The following is a 17,074-nucleotide window of genomic DNA, read 5'->3' as shown; positions in this document are numbered from 1 at the left end:
GCTTCACTATTTGATTCTGATAGCTGAGCTGACACAGGCTGTGATATCTGCTGTATTTTGTTAGAAATACTTTGACTCACAGAAAAAGCTGCTCAGCTTTTGTTCTGGACAAATTTGGGAGAGAACCTACCTCTGTGTGTAACAGCGCCCCCTGCTGTTCTTGATGATAAATGTGCAGATGCTGATTCTTGCAGTGACTATTGATCCGATTGGAAGTACTGTGGTTATATGTCTATGGGCTCAAAATGGGGTCATAAATATTTTGTATTTGTAAATCAGGATTTGTATGTGTAAAAAGAATTTGTGTGTGTGTAAAAAAGATTTGTATGTGTGAAAAGAATTTGTGTGTGTAAAAAAGATTTGTATGTGCGTAAAAAGGATTTGTGTGTGGACTTAGCCAAAAAAAACCGTGTGAATCTCTGCAAGTTACAAGTACGAATTTTGACCCTATTTTTCTTCCTTTCGTCTGATTGGTCAATGTCATGTCAATCACAAATGTAACAATCCAATCAGAGAACAGATGGGTTTGGCTGTCGGAGGGGCGCTTTTTTGAACTGCAGGTCCTTGGAGGGTAATACAGTTTGAAGCTGGAGGATCTCTATATAAATATCCGATAGCAGCTAGGTCCCCTAACTTTCAGCAGCTGTTGAAAGGATAAAGTTGTGGTATATCAGTGGTTAGAAATACCATTATTACTTTAGGATTAGTTTAACAGAAAGTCAGGGCTGACCCGGGACCATTTCTGTGAGTCACAGTGCGCAGCATAAAAGTCCTTTCACATCGGACGCAGGATGTGCTGCTAATGCTAACTAAAAGCAAAGGATCCAGAATTTGTTGCGCTGGCTGCTGAGCTCTGTGGGTTTTTGCAGCAGCTCTACCTGTACTAGATGCACCTGCTCCTTGTCGTTTCTATCTCTGACTTTATGTCCTCTACAAGAGTTTCTGGGGGTTTTTTTGCTAGTTCTTCAAATGTTCAATAAAAACGTGTATGCTAATTCATAACGAAGAAAGCTTTGTAGTGAAGACTGTCATTTTCAAAACACCCGCCCCCCGCGGTCCGCAGCGCTGTTGAAAGGGCTGTGGAAGTCCCTGTATTAAGCACGTAGACCTTTGACACAAAAATCACCAAACTCGGACGACCACAGACTGTTTTCCTTCGTGGTGATGAAGGAAAACGCTGGGTTAGCATGTAAAAGGGCATTTATTCCCTTCAAGGACCTGCAGTTCAAAAAAGCGCCCCTCCGACAGCCAAACCCATCTGTTCTCTGATTGGATTGTTACATTTGTGATTGACATGACATTGACCAATCAGATGAAAGGAAGAAAAATAGGGTCAAAATTCGTACTTGTAACTTGCAGAGATTCACACGGGGTTTTTTTTGGCTAAGTCCACACACAAATCTTTTTTACGCACACACAAATTCTTTTCACACATACAAATCCTGATTTACAAGTACAAAATATTTATGACCACATTTTGAGCCCATACATGTCCAGCTTCCTCCTGTGAAACCTATACTAGTGGGCTGCTGGTACAGACCACCAAGTTCTAATATCCAGGCCACATATTGACTGGTTCTGGCATAAGTAATTAGCCACGTCCCTTTTCATGCTGATTGTAGAAGTTCTGATTAACTTGACTGTAATAACAGAAAAATACTTCTAAAGAAGGAGCCAGAGTTTCTTTTTATTATTCCTGTCAAACATTTATAATATTTTTGTGGAGCTGAATGTGTTTGAAAGGCTTTTAATTTGTTTACTGCCTCATACACCAACTACTACACCTGCTGCACCCTCTCACCTGTGATGGTATTTGAGGGAGAGAAACAATTAAAATGCAACATAAGCATCATATAGGTGGCTACCTTTTATGTTTAGGATCATTATCCTCCTGCATTGGCTAAAACTGAAGGACTGTTTGCTAACTTCGGTGAGAACTCTGGCATTTCTAAAGTGAAGTTTATTTATATAGAAGAAAGTGTTAACAAGCTTGAAAGTTTGAGTGAGCAGAAAATAAAGGGTTAAACACACAGTATCGCTCTCTAACTGCTCCTCTTCCTGGAGTGAAACACAGCCTGATAACCCTCTTCTTCCTGCTCTTAAACACAGCACCTCCTCTCTGTCCACGTGTTTCCTCGTTCCCTCCTCTTCAGATCTGCACTTTGAACATGGGTGTAACCAACATGTGGTGACGTGTAAGAGCTGACAGGCTCCATTCACTGCAGAAACACATGTTGAGATCAGAGCTCAGACTAGTTTCAGTTATAAGGAAGAGAAACTCACACAGTCACCGACACTGAGAGGAGAAATGGCACAGAAAGGAGTTCAGCTGGACCGAGAAACCTTCTCTTGTTCCATCTGTTTGGATCTACTGAAGGATCCGGTGACTACAGCCTGTGGACACAGCTACTGTATGAACTGTATTAAATCCCACTTTGATGAAGAGGACAGGAAGGGAATCCACAGCTGCCCTCAGTGCAGGAAGACTTTCACACCGAGGCCTGTCCTGGAGAAAAACATCATGTTAGCAAATTTAGTGGAGCAGCTGAAGAAGACTGGACTCCAAGCTGCTCCAGCTGATCACTGCTATGCTGGACCTGAAGATGTGGCCTGTGATGTCTGCACTGGGAGGAAGCTGAAAGCCATCAAGTCCTGTTTATTCTGTCTGGCCTCTTACTGTGAGAAACACCTCCAACCTCACTATGATGCAGCTCCATTAAAGAAACACAAGCTGGTGGCCCCCTCCAAGAAGCTCCAGGAGAACATCTGCTCTCGTCATGATGAGGTGATGAAGATTTTCTGTCGTACTGATCAGCAGAGTGTCTGTTATCTCTGCTTGATGGATGAACATAAAGGCCATGAAACAGTCCCAGCTGCAGCAGAAAGGACTGAGAAGCAGAAGGAGCTCGAGGTGAGACAACTAAACATCCAGCAGAGAATCCAGGAGCGAGAGAAAGATGTGAAGCTGCTTCAACAGGAGGTGGAGGCCATCAATGGCTCTGCTGATAAAGCAGTGGAGGACAGTGAGAAGATGTTCACTGAGCTGATCCGTCTCATCCAGAAAAGAAGCTCTGATGTGAAGCAGCAGGTCAGATCCCAGCAGGAAATTGAAGTGAGTCGAGTCAAAGAGCTTCAGGAGAAGCTGGAGCAGGAGATCGCTGAGCTGAAGAGGAAAGACGGCGAGCTGGAGCAGCTCTCACACACAGAGGATCACAACCAGTTTCTACACAACTACCCCTCACTGTCAGCACTCAGTGAGTCTACACACTCATCCAGCATCAATATTCGTCCTCTGAGCTACTTTGAGGATGTGACAGCAGCTGTGTCAGAGACCAGAGATAAACTACAGGACATTCTGAGAGAGGAATGGACAAACATCTCACTGACAGTCACTGAAGTGGATGTTTTACTGTCACCACCAGAGCCAAAGACCAGAACTGGATTCTTAAAATATTCACGTCAAATCACACTGGATCCAAACACAGCACACAGACATCTGTTATTATCTAAGGGGAACAGAAAAGTAACCGTAATGAAGCAAAAACTATCTTATTATGATCATCCTGACAGATGTATTAGATGTTTTCAGGTCCTGAGTAGAGAGAGTCTGACTGGACGTTGTTACTGGGAGGTGAAATGGAGAGGAGTAGGCGTTCGTGTAGCAGTTGCATACAAGAATATCAGCAGAGCAGGGAGCCTCAATGAATGTGTATTTGGAAACAACGAGAAGTCTTGGTCATTTTATTGGTTCAGAAAACGTTATACATTTCTGCACAACAATGTCCACACCATCGTCTTAGGTCCTCAATCCTCCAGAGTAGGAGTGTACCTGGATCACAGAGCAGGTATTCTGTCTTTCTACAGCATCTCTGAAACCATGACTCTCCTCCACAGATTTCATACCACATTCACTCAGCCGCTCTATGCTGGACTTTTTCTTTGGGATTATGGAGACACTGCAGAGTTGATTACAGTCAAATCGATAGAGAAGAAACGAATTCACACAATAATGAGGTGAAGTGTTCAAGATGATGGATAGAAATTAAAATCGTGGAGCATTTATGCATTTTTAGGTCTGTGTCTTACATCAGAAGCAGCATTTACATCAAGTCACTGGTCTTTTTCCACTGAAACAATCTCTTCACTTCTTCTCTTCTATCTGCCAAAAATGTGGATCTACAAAGAGTTTATTGCTTTTTTTTTTTTATGAAAATGTAAAACAAATATATTTTCCACTTTGGTCACAACCTTTATTGTCATTTCAACTATTTGCTGTTCCTCTTGACAAGGACAACTGTGTCAATGTGGAAATGATCACTGCCTGGAATATAAATAAAATGCCTCAATCTGGTGTTTTGTGGTTCATTTATTTAGTAATTAATCATTTTTCATTTAATGTCTAAGTAATGTTATCAGACTGATGAGTTTGTTGACATTGATGGACTTCAGAAATAGACACTCATTCATATATCTTTAGACAACAATTGGGAAACAGCTACAGGAGTTTGAATCTGTGTCTTGTGTCTACAGTTTATCTGTATAACAAAAATTTAAATTCATCTCTCCTTTTTGTGTCACAGTGGAAAGGAGTGGCCGTTGGAGCAGGTGGCAGACAAGGACACCTGTTAATGCCTGTAGTTTATGTCCATGCCTGTGTCTACTAGGTTCTTTGTCTTCATCTTTTCAGGATAAGCATGACCTCTGTAAGATTTTAAACATGTTGTCAAGGTGGCCAAAGGCCTGTTCAAAACTTGACTCAAGTGCAAGACAGACATGCAGAGATGGTTCAGTTAACTTATTGAGAAATTTTATTTAATAATATTTAAAATATATATATATATGGTTATACTTGATGTGGGGAACAAAACCTAGAAACTTGGCATGGTTTAACACAAAATATTATACTTGCCTGATGGCGTGGCAGTCACAGGGTTGCACTGAGGAGAGAGAGGAACGGAGTTAGTGTGTGCACAGGTTGGCTCAGAGACTAGAGTGGAATTTCAGATTGTGTGGCTTACTTTTGCAGGGGAAGGCTTAGGCTTGGAGGGAGAGGCAGAGGACCGAGTGGCAGGCTGAAAACAGCAGAAATGAGCTGACCTGAATTTCAGCAGTCCTTGTGAGCTGTGAAGGCAGGTGAGGTGTTATTTTCCTGGAGCATGGCGGAAATCCTGTGAGGGTTGTGACCAGTATCCAAGAGGTAAGTTCTGCTGCAGTGCGATGTTGTGGCGAGCCAACTGAGCTAGAGGATATAGAAACAAATCTGTCTTCTAGTACCAGGCAAGAAGAACATTTTCTTGGCGTTCCTTTGGTGCTGAATTCTTCTTTCTGATAGAACGAAGCCTTTTCCTCACATTGCGTAGACACTCCTCCAGAAATTGTTGCTGGACTATGAGTTGTGCTAGGGCTAACCACACATCCTGAAATTTTTAAACAAAAGAAAAGGGTCAGTAAAGTACGATTTAAATGATTATCTGCAGTTGTTTGGATAATGTAAAGTTGTCTGTAATCCTGGAGCGGTGAGCTCCAACACTACACTTGACATTTGCTCAGAGAGGAGAAAACAACAATGAAGCAGAGCAGTCTGTGGTTGTGAATGCTTGTAATTAATTGTTAGGAGATGGACTAAGCCAAGATCAAGTATCATGTTACACACACTTTATACTGTCACAAGGTTCTACAAACCTTTTTATCAACTTCTCAATAGATTTAAACAAATGTTATTATTTATCCATCTATAATGTGCATATGACTGAAGAAGTCACTTGGATGAGTGACATATAATGTGCGTACATTTTTTTAAAGATATGGAAATTGAGTACATACAAACTGTATATTTATTTTTATAATCACAATGACACTCAGTATACCGATTGAAAAACTGACCAGTATTCAGGTTTTTTTAATTGTTGTTGTGTGTATCCACTGAAGTGTAGATAGTTACATATCCTGTGCCATGGCAGTCCTTTAAACATGGAAACTGATCTACTATTGATGATGCCAAAATTGACTTTATTCCTAAAGTCTGGCTGCAAGCAAAAACAGTTGCATTTAATAAAATTGGATAAACAAAAACTGTACTTTTCTGTAGATTTCTTGTAAAATAAACAAATGCAAAGAGCAGAAGGTTTGAAGAATAAAAAAAATCTAACATTTTTGACTGATCCTCTTTGTTTTCATCACCCAGCGCACACACTTTAGGAGCTGCCACTGGAGTCATTTTACTTGGGCCAGCACAGCGCAGTGTCCCTGACGTTCTGATCAAGAAAGCCAAATATTGCCACAGTGAAAATGCCACACACACGCACACACACACACAAACACACACACACACACAAACGACCACCAACAACAACAAAAATCCTTATAACTGATTTATTTTATGTACAAGAAATACTCACTTTTCTCCATAGCGCTCCGTTAAGTGTAAAATAAGTATCCAGGCCCTCTATCTTTCATGTATGGATATGTGCTGGTGTTTCTCAAGACTGGCAACCAAAGATCCCCTTCAGGTGTACCTCACAGATGTTCTAAAGTTAAATAGTTAAAGTTAAAACATTTTTTATGTTAACTTGTGATGGCTGCAGTTACAGCCACACAGTGGTAATATCTACCAAACATCAGTGTTACAATAGAGGCTTAACCATAACACTACAATTACATTTTCTTTCTTTAAATATAGGATTTAATTTACAGGGTAATAAAGAATTTGTTTTTAATTTACTAATTCAATCACATAATACTGTATTCTAAAATAAGTTCGCACATTTTAGTTTACACTGTTATGTATGTATGATTTAATCTTTCTTTGTTTTCTGAGTTACCTCAGTGGCAGCTGCTCCCAGTCCCTTGGCTGATGAGCCGAAAGGTGGAAAAGGGGCGGAGCAAGCCTATGTGGAATCCTGCAAATTGGGTCATACCACAATTCTGGATCATGGGGGAAAATGGAATTTGTTATGTTAGTTTTAGTTGGGTTTTGTGTGTTCTATGCCTTTCTGTGTTTTTGTTGGCCACTGTTTAAGTTTCCCCTTTTCTCATTTAGGTAGGTTAGTTTGTTTGAGTTAGTGGTATTGTTTGTTGCCAGCTTTTGAGAAGAGTTCTGTTACTTTGACCTCTTTTATGGGTCCAAGATTTTGAATTTTCTGTATAATTTAACCAGGTTTGTTTTAGGGTCAAATAAAAACATTTTTTGGAATTTAACCTGTGCCTGACGTTTTACGTCCATCACAATACTCAAAAGTTAGCAAGGATAACATTTCTCATTTTTAATTGTAATTAAAGTGAATGTACATAGATATGTTAAATATATATATATATATATATATATATATATATATATATATATATATATATATATAAGCAAGTGTGATTGCACAGCTTGTGCACCCTGGACCGATCATTCGGACAACTAAGTCGGTGACTTTCGTCTGTGAAGTAATGACAGGCTGCTTTCACCCAGTGTCAGAGAGTAGCAAGCACTGCCTCCATCTAAGAGCAGATTAGCTGCTCTTCAGGGTTTGAATGCAGCCAACATTCTCAGCCGCGCCAGGTTAACCCTTTAACAACCTAGCCTTCTGTGTTGACTAAGAACCAAAAGGCTTAACACAGACGATATTTAGAAGGCATTAAATTAGTGTTTTTTATTTTACTTTTATTACACGTAAACTTCGGAGTGGCAGACGTTAAAGTTGCTGACGTCTCAGAGTGACGATTGAAGATGGTGGCTAAATATTCATGGTGGCAGTATAAATACTCACGTATGGTGTTGCCATCACGTTTTCATTAGTAGCAAGAGAGCTAAGTGCAAGGATGCACATGCCCTTTGCGCGGTCTAGTGAACGAGGGAAAAAAGGGGGTCAAAGTATTAGCGCAATCTATCTTTTTATAAAAAATCTAAATGCAACGAATTATCATTACCTTTAAATTTTAAAATGAAAATATGTTGTTATCAACATAGAGGTCATTTAGGTTAAATTAAATAATTAAATTAAATTAAATTAAATAGTTTAGATAGACTGTGTTCCTGTTTCTTTTTTTACCCTTTTCCCACAAATGCAACACCCAATCTCATACTTTCTTTGTTCTATATACCGTGATCTCAAATTATAGCTTTAAAAGATGATATCAAGCATTTTGAAGTAGAAATAACTTTCTTCATCACAAGCTAGCTGGTGTTATCTGTTAAAACACCTTTAATGAGTAGGTAAAGTTCTAGAATAAACCCATACATTGCATTATCAAAACTAACCCTATGATTTCAAACTTTTTACTTACCATGTTTTATTTCATAGTAGTGGAGAAATCCAGTGATATCTGATCAGGTCACAGTCTAGTTGAAAATGGCAGTTTGTGAAGAATGATGTGGCTTCTCCTGAGGCTTATTGTCAACCGAAACAATTGGGTAAAATTTTGAACCAATATTTTTTTAAAGCTGCCCAACCTATGACCCAACAGAATTACTCAAGCTGTGGAGTGAATTGAAGAACCTGGCACATTACCAACCCAACTCCTGAGTCATGAGTTTTGAACCAATATTTGGTCACAAAAACCCAACTTATGAACCTACGGCTTTTACCCAGCAGTTAAGTTGTGAAAATAACCCAGCATTTTTTGGAGTATAGGTAATGAGTAATTTTGAATTACGATATATCAAGAATTATATCCTCCTTAAAATAAATGAATCACAGAGGCCGTCATATGCAATGATATTTTCATGTTTAAGCACTTTTAGTTTTTTGGGGGTTTTTTTTACATATAGTGCAGCTGATTAAGATTTTCATAGGGTTAAGGGTAGGATTTCTGAAAATGTCTTTCATTACCATCAAGAAGTGTTCAAAGAGGCCTACAATTATAACCATTACTTTCACATCATTCAGGGCAATACTGTCCCAAAGACATTTGGCCACTGTGTCCATAAAATAAATGTGAAGAATTGTTCATGCTATTGACCTTTCAAAGTCTCTGTGAAGTTTGTCTGGTACACTGGCTGGATCCAGCAGGGCAGAATATAAAACTGACTTAGGTCTAAAGCAAACAGATAATTGAACAGGTCTTGATCATTAGAGTGGCATAACAATATAAAGACTCTGGTGTTCACCTGCTTTGTAGTCCTGACCTTTGAACTTTATGAGGTTGTAAAGCGATAAAAAAGAAAGAAAGAGCTAAGCTGGGACAAGGTTTTATTGAACCCTGTTGAATTAATTTTTAATGTTTTTTTATCTCATACCTTTTTCATAAGGGTTTGCACAGAGGGTAATTCTGCATGCTTGATTTAGTAGTTTTTACTCTGGATGCCCTTCCTGATATAGCCCAAGGGGGATTTGTTTTAAATTATTAACATTAAATAAAAACTAATTACCTAAAGTACATCATTCTTCCACTTTTCTATCCTGGTTTGGCTAAAAATTGTTTTTTCAAAGATGCTGCTGCAAATTTTGCATCAATTCACAGAATATATTTTGATAAATAACATGAATAATGGTTATGAATAAGGTGAGTAATGGTGAATGTCATATTTTTCAGCCTGAGACTAGAGTTTAAAGTTAAAAGTTAGAGTTTAAAGTTATCCAAATGAATAATGTGAAAAATGTACTTCATATTCTTGATTATAAATGGTTAATAAAATACACTTTCCACACACAAAACATGTTTAAATGAACACAATTCAGCAGTTTCATTAATGGGTTTTATTTGTGAGAAAACACTGAGAGAAAAAACAAGTCGTTAACAATTGAATATAGGCTGTAAAACAATTTAAAGTTCTCTATTGTTATGGCATCGCTAAAAAGCCTCTTTTGCTGGCTGAAAGTAGTAATGACAGCAGAGAGAACACGCTTGAGATTTCACCCACGAATTAGACACTTTCTACTTTAATACTGCAGTAGCACACTGAATTACGCCATCAACTAGTTAATGAAGTCCTCTTCTGAAGCCTTGAAATGAGGGTTTTTATTGTTGCCATCTGTGTCTTTAAACAAGATGTAATGTCTCATCGTGCAACCACACGCTCAATGGCTAGACACGTTTCAGTCATTATTCTTTAGTAGGGGTTGAGGAAAAAATCAATACTATATAGTATCGCGATATTTTGTTTGGTAATAATGTTATCTATACAGGGACAGCAGACATTGATATTTTATTATAAAAACTTCCAGTCCACCATATGGTGCGTTTGTGCTTTTTCTCTAGTGAGGTCAGCAGAGGTTATGTCAGCACGTGGGGAAGTTGATCAAACAAAGATGGAGGCAGAGAAAGAAATCAAGAAAGCACCATCTGCGTTTAAATCAAACGTCTGGACGTATTTTGGATTTTTTAACAAGGATGGGACAAATGAGATGGATATAATGAGGATATAAAATAATTATTGTGGGTGATTTTAACATCCATGTAGATGCTAAGAATGACAGCCTCAACATGGCATTTAATCTGTTGTTAGACTCAATTGGCTTGTCTCAAAATGTAAAAGAACCCACCCACCACTTTAATCACACTCTAGATCTTGTTTTAACATATGGCATAGAAACTGAGCATTTAACAGTGTTTCCTGAAAACCTTCTCCTGTCTGATCATTTCCTGATAACATTTACATTTACAATAATTGATTACACAGCAGTGGAGAGTAGACTTTATCACAGTAGATGTCTTTCTGAAAGCGCTGTAACTACGTTTAAGAATATAATCCACCCACTGTTATAATCTTCAATGCCCTGTACCAACATAGAGCAGAGCAGCTATCTGAACGCTACTCCAACAGAGGTCGACTATCTTGTTAATAATTTTACCTCTTCACTATGTACAACTCTGGATACTGTAGCTCCTGTGAAAACTAAGGCCTCAAATCAGAAGTACCTGACTCCATGGTATAATTCTCAAACACTATTGGGATTTAAATATATATTCTTAGTGCTTATTTGCTGATTATATTGTTTTATGTATGTTAATAATACTGGCCTTTATAAACCAGACCCAGACGAGACAAGAACTAGGTTAAAGGTGACAAGTTGCCCTGGCAACAGACCTTAGAAAGGGGAAGTAAAGAAAAAGGGAAGTTTAGGGCAGAGCTGCACCGGAAATCTGACACAAAGAAAGAGGAACTGAGTAAACTGAGGATGTGTGTGTGACGTAGCCGAACAAGACACATACAGATTCAGCTTGTGATTTTTTTTTTTTAGAGCTGTGGGGGCATGAGAGCGCCTGACAGCTCCCCATTCCTGGGAATGTAAAATAAAGATAATTTTTTGAGTTAGACCACTTTGAGCTGTGTTTTTCTTCGCCGCCAAAAGAATGCAAAGAACTGAATTTAATAATTGGTGCCAGTGACCCGGATTCTTTTGCGGCTGAGAGGACTAATTTGGACCTTAAGGTACGATCTGATATGAGGCGGACAACAGACCGGTCTAAAAAGATTTAAAGGTAGGAACAAGCCTGTTCAAAGTAAAAGTAAAATTGTGCACATTGGATGAATTCTAAATTATCTGTTCGCCGTGTTGATGAACATCACCGTCAAATTGGCTCAGTAGTGGTGAAATTAAACTAAATTATAAAATCTGTGAAGTAGATTTCAGGTGACATGTCCATGATAATTTTGGGTAATTTGGGATAAATAAAAGTAAAGTTTGGGGATATTTGACAAAATTTATTGTGATTAATCCTGGGGTGAAGTTCAAAGTTGTTGTGACGTATGTTTGAAGTTGGTGTGTTATGTGAGTGTGTGTTACGTCAGCCAAGAAAAGAGATTATATTAGGGCATTTGGTTAAGGGATTTTATTCCCACATTGATCAACAGAGTTGGACTCGGGCATCAGATAATAGACTGCAGGTTAGAGTCCACAGTGATGCTTTTAAATGTATTTAAATTATTCTAGGACGGAAGTTGGACTTCCAGGGGTGCAAACGTTCTTAGTGTTACGGCTCCATCTTGCCACAGACGCGTGGCAATTTCCTCCGGCGAGAGGGTTAGTTCGGGTGATACCCGCGACAGGTAGGGACAGTCGTTAATAATCTGTGGTCAAGCACCACTTTTCTTGCACCATTTGACCGATAGAGCGGGGCCTCGGGCGTGACCATTTAAACGTGGCCGACAGGTAACCTTACGTAAAGCTTCAGAAAACCAGCAGGATGCTGGGCGTTGCTGAGGTGGGGTTGCTGTCGAGCTGCGGGAAGCGCTTATAAATTAACATAGGACTTAGGAATCGGGCCGCTGTCCCGGACAGATAACGGTTATAATTGACCAGCAAGGTGGGCGAACCTGGGCTTAGAGGCTTTTAAATTTGTCGAAAAGTTAGGCGTACCAGTAGGGAAGTGTGCAAAATGCCTAAAGCAGATTACTCGTAAGCTGGAGAGGAAATGACGTGTCACAAATTTATAGGATCATCATTTAGCCTGGAGAAATAGTTTGTTGCTTTATAAGAAAGCCCTCCGCAAAGCCAGAACATCTTACTATTCGTCACTGGGGTTCGTCACTCCAGGGTTAAAATGCTGATAGTAAATTTGTCAGTCCAGATGTTACCACATTACTTTGTGATACTTAGAGTTAAAACAACTGAGACCAGGCTGATAACCCTCCCTCTTTTTCATACTCTTAAACACAGCACCTCCTCTCTGTCCACATGTTTCCTCGTTATGTGAGTGAAGTTGGCCCCCCCACCTTCTTCAAATCCAACAAAAGTGGTATCAAACGTTTGTGCTACGTTTGTGCTGGTTTGTGCTGCAAAAATTTTCGTTTGTGCTGCTAGCATTTTAAAAATTTTAATAAAATAACGTCTTGATGCGTGCTTAATCATCCAGGTAAGTAAATCCCAAAAGGTTGATTCTGTTCATCTGGACATTTTCAGCTGGAGAAACATTTCGTCACTCATCCAAGTGACTTCTTCAGTCTCAGCTGACTGCAGGTTTCCCCAACCTTATAAACACATGTGAGTGAAGTTGGTCCCCCTACCTTCTTCAAATCGAACAAAATTGATGTCAAACATTTGTCCTGCAAATTATTTTGTTTGTGCAGGTTATGTTTCCCTAATTTTATAAACAGTACATGTACAGTGAGAGAAAGATGTTACATCTGTCTTCACTTGCATCCCAGTCATAGAAGCGTTGGAGGTAGTTCATAAGAGATTACAGGATCACCCCAACCTCAGCAACAGGACCACTCTCAGCACTGATCAGCTGTGTTTGCTTTTGGAACTGTGTCTTAATTCCACCTATTTTGCATAAGGGTCAGTACTACAGGCAGAAACCTAGGTGTGCCATGGGTTCCCACAGGCCCCTGGTCAAAGTCACCAAACCAGTTCGTAAGCAGGTACAGGTGTGGCCAGAAGGGTCCTCAGAGGCACTGCAAGACTGCTTTTCCACCACAGGCTGCCACACACGACAACACCACAGACTTTCAGGAATATACAGAAAATGTTATTGCCTACATCCCAAAATGCATCGATGATGTCACAGATACCAGGTGTCACGGGTTGCTTAGAGGATCCACTCGCAGGACTCCTGAGTAGCGTTTAAACAGAGATGGTTTATTTACAGATCTTCACCAAGTGTATGTACAGACAGTGCGGGGTTAGTGCTATATACAAGACGTGAGGTGCAGGGGTCCAGGCCTCCAGGGAAAACGGGGAAATCACACACGCGCTCAGTTCAACCTCTCTCTTCTCCGCTAGCGACCAGTCACTCCTTCCACACTCCACACGGGGAAACACGGGGACGGGTCCGGGGAATCTAGGAACAAAGAAACACTCGTTAAGTCTCTGAGACGGAGGCACAGGAAACTTGAGCTAGACGTGTACTGACTAGAGCCTTCACAACAATCCAGCGTTGAACAGCTGATCTCCTCCTTCTAATATACCAGCTGGTCTGATGAGGCCCAGGTGTTCCCAATCCAGGAAGGCGTGGACCGAGGGCGTGAAGCCGCCATGAGTTCCGGCAAAACAGGGGAGAGAAGGAGAGAGGGGGAGAGAGAGGGAAAAAGAGGAGAGAAGGAGGGCTAGGAGTGGAGAGATTCTGATCAGCACCTTGCCGATCTTGCAGGTCGTGACACCAGGACTATCACTGTCCGGGCCAATCAGAAACCATGGCTCACAGGTCAGGTTTAAATGCTCCTAAGGTTGAAAAATGCAAGCCTTCAGAGCCGGGAATTAGGTGAGCCAAAGAACAGCAAGGGCAAACCTGTCACGTGGCATCAGCTACAGCTACAGCAAAGCTTCAGCGACAGCAGAGATACTTGGAAGCAGTGACAAGGAATACAAACCATCACAGACTACAAGCCCACTCTGCAGACCGTGGTGAACAAATCCCCAGACAGTGTGGAGATCCCTTGCCAAAATCAGTACACGCAAAGCTCCAGGTCCTGATAACATCCTTGGACGAGCACTGACGGACTATGCTGTGGAACTCACAAATGTTTTCACAGACATCTTTAACACATCACTAGGGTCAGGCTGTCGTTCCCACGTGCATTGAAGCCTCCACCATCATTACTGTACCCAAGAAGTCATCTAGAATAGAATAGAATAATCCTTTAATTGTCCCACAAGGGGAAATTTGGTTGTAACAGCAGCAAAAAGACACATATACAAACAAACAGTACACAGGACACAGAACAGAAACATACACAATTTTTCTTAAATATTTACATTAAGGACAATGGTTACTATATACAGAGTATTGTACAGTTATTAAATTAAATAAAAATAACTACAGATAAGAGGCAAACCAGGTTGTAGTGCAACTCGGTTAATTAACTTATTGCAGTTACAGTGCTGATGTAAACATTATGTTTGTTGGGAGCAGTTCTGATTGTACAGTCTGACAGCTGCAGGGAGGAAGGACCTGCGGAAACGCTCCTTCATGCATCTAGGATGCAGCAGTCTGTCACTGAAGGAGCTCTGCAGTTCAGCAACATTTCCATGCATGGGGTGGGAGCCTCTGTCCATCAGAGATGTTATTTTGGCCAGAGTCCTTCTGTCTCCCACCACCTGCACTGGGTCCAGGGTGCATCCCAGAACAGAGCTGGCCTTCCTGATGAGTTTATCCAACCTCTTCCTTTCAGCTGCCGATAAACCGCTGCTCCAACATACCACACTGTAAAAAATGACAGATGCCACCACAGAGTCATAGAAGGTCTTTAAAAGCGCTCCTTGGACTCCAAATGACCTCAGCCGCCTCAGCAGGTAGAGTCTGCTCTGACCCTTCCTGTAAAGAGCATCAGTGTTGTGGCTCCAGTCCAGTTTATTATTCAGGTGAACACCCAGGTACCTATACGAGTCCACTATCTCAATGTCCACTCCCTGGATGTTCACCGGTGTCAGTGTGGTGGGTCTGCGTCTCCGGAAGTCCACCACCAACTCCTTGGTTTTCCCGGCGTTGATCAGCAGCTGGTTCTGCTGACACCAGTCCACAAAGTCCAGAGTCCATCTACCTCCTGCTTTAAGGACTACTGTCCTGTCAAACTCACCTCCATCATTATGAAGTGCTTTGAACAGTTAGTCATGCATCAAATCAAATTATCGCTTTCCCCCAACCTGGATCCATTTGAGTTCGCACACCGGTCAAAACGCTCAACCGATGATGGAATCTGAACACTAGAGACTCATATGTCAGAGTGCTGTTCATAGACTTCAGTTCAGCCTTCAGCATCATCATTCCCCAACAACTCATTCACAAACTGGATCTGCTGGGGATCAGCACCTTGCTGTTAACTGGCTGCTAGATTTCTTGACAGGAAGACAGCAGATAGTACACTCGACAGCAACACCTCCAGCCCAAGAACACTGAATACGGGGGATCCCCAAGGATGTGTGTTGAGCCCCCTTCTCTTCACTCTGCTGACCCACGACGAGATCTACTACAGGGGTGAAGTTAACCATCTGGCAGAGTGGTACAGCAACAACAGCCTGTCCCTGAATGTGGAGAAGACCAACAGCGACTCTACTTCCTCTGCAAACTGAGAAGCACAAGAGATTCAACACCCCATTATGAGTACCTTCTACAGAGGCACAGTTGAGAGTATCCTCACCAGCTGCATCACTGTGTGGTATGACTCCTGCACTGGGTTCTGCAGGAAAAAATGACAACAGGTAGTGAGAGCAGCTACACCTGCCTCATCCGGAAGGTCCTCTCCATTACAGGTGACTCCACTCATCCCTTCAGCAGCGTCTTCAGTTTGCTGCCATCAGGAAGGATACTGAAGAGCCTCCGGGCCAGAACACACAGACTGAGAGACAGCTTCGTCCATCGGGCTGTCAGTATGCTGACCATCTCTGAATCGAGAAGGGGGGCCCAAGGGTACATCTTTCGCCATCCTACAATACTGTGATTGTAGCTATTCCCCACTTTCTGTGAATGGTACTCATGGCCATTGATCAGTAGGCTTTGATTAGTTGTCATTGATCAATGGTCATAAGAATTTGCATACTAACAATCATGGAACTAACCCCCCAGCCCATTGTTCATTCAGTGGTGGTAGTTTCCTTCACTGTGCAAATGTACTGTTTATAAGGTTGGGGAAACCTGCAGTCAGCTGAGACTGAAGAAGTCACTTGGATGAGTGACGAAACGATTCTCCAACTGAAAATGTCCAGATGAACAGAATCAACCTTTTGGGATTTACTTACCTGGATGATTAAGCACGCATCAAGACGTTATTTTATTAAAATTTTTAAAATGCTAGCAGCACAAACAAAAAATTTAGCAGCACAAACCAGCACAAACATAGCACAACTGATTGACACCAATTTTGTTTGATTCCATTAATATGGGGGGGCTGGTTGACCTCTGATGACCTCTAGAAATTTTTATTAATATCTTTAAAATGATAGCAGCACAAATGAAAATTTTTGCAGCACAAACCAGCACAAACGTTTGATACCACATTTGTTGGATTTGAAGAAGGTGGGGGGGGGGGCAACTTCACTCACATTTCCTAGTTCCCTCCCCTTCAGATCTGCACTTTGAAGATGGGTGTAACCAACATGTGGTGACATGTAAGAGCTGACAGGCTCCATTCACTGCAGAAACACATGTTGTTGAGATCAGAGCTCAGACTAGTTTCAGTTATAAGGAAGAGAAACTCACACAGTCACCG

The 17,074-nt window shown here is 41.0% G+C and overlaps 1 protein-coding gene across 1 annotated transcript; it reads left to right on the top strand.

Moving 5' to 3' along the window:
- Positions 1-2,308: 2,308 nt before the first annotated feature.
- Positions 2,309-4,067, top strand: LOC134624602 (tripartite motif-containing protein 16-like). The gene has a single exon (XM_063469604.1). The coding sequence runs from the start codon at positions 2,309-2,311 to the stop codon at positions 4,016-4,018; it is 1,710 nt and encodes a 569-aa protein (XP_063325674.1). The 3' UTR covers positions 4,019-4,067.
- The last annotated feature ends 13,007 nt before the right edge of the window (positions 4,068-17,074 follow it).

This window comes from Pelmatolapia mariae, linkage group LG3_W (genome assembly GCF_036321145.2).
Source record: "Pelmatolapia mariae isolate MD_Pm_ZW linkage group LG3_W, Pm_UMD_F_2, whole genome shotgun sequence".
NCBI classification, from domain to species: Eukaryota; Metazoa; Chordata; class Actinopteri; order Cichliformes; family Cichlidae; genus Pelmatolapia; species Pelmatolapia mariae.
The sequence above is the reverse complement of the archived record's forward strand: the minus strand, read 5'-3'. Positions and strand labels throughout refer to the sequence as shown.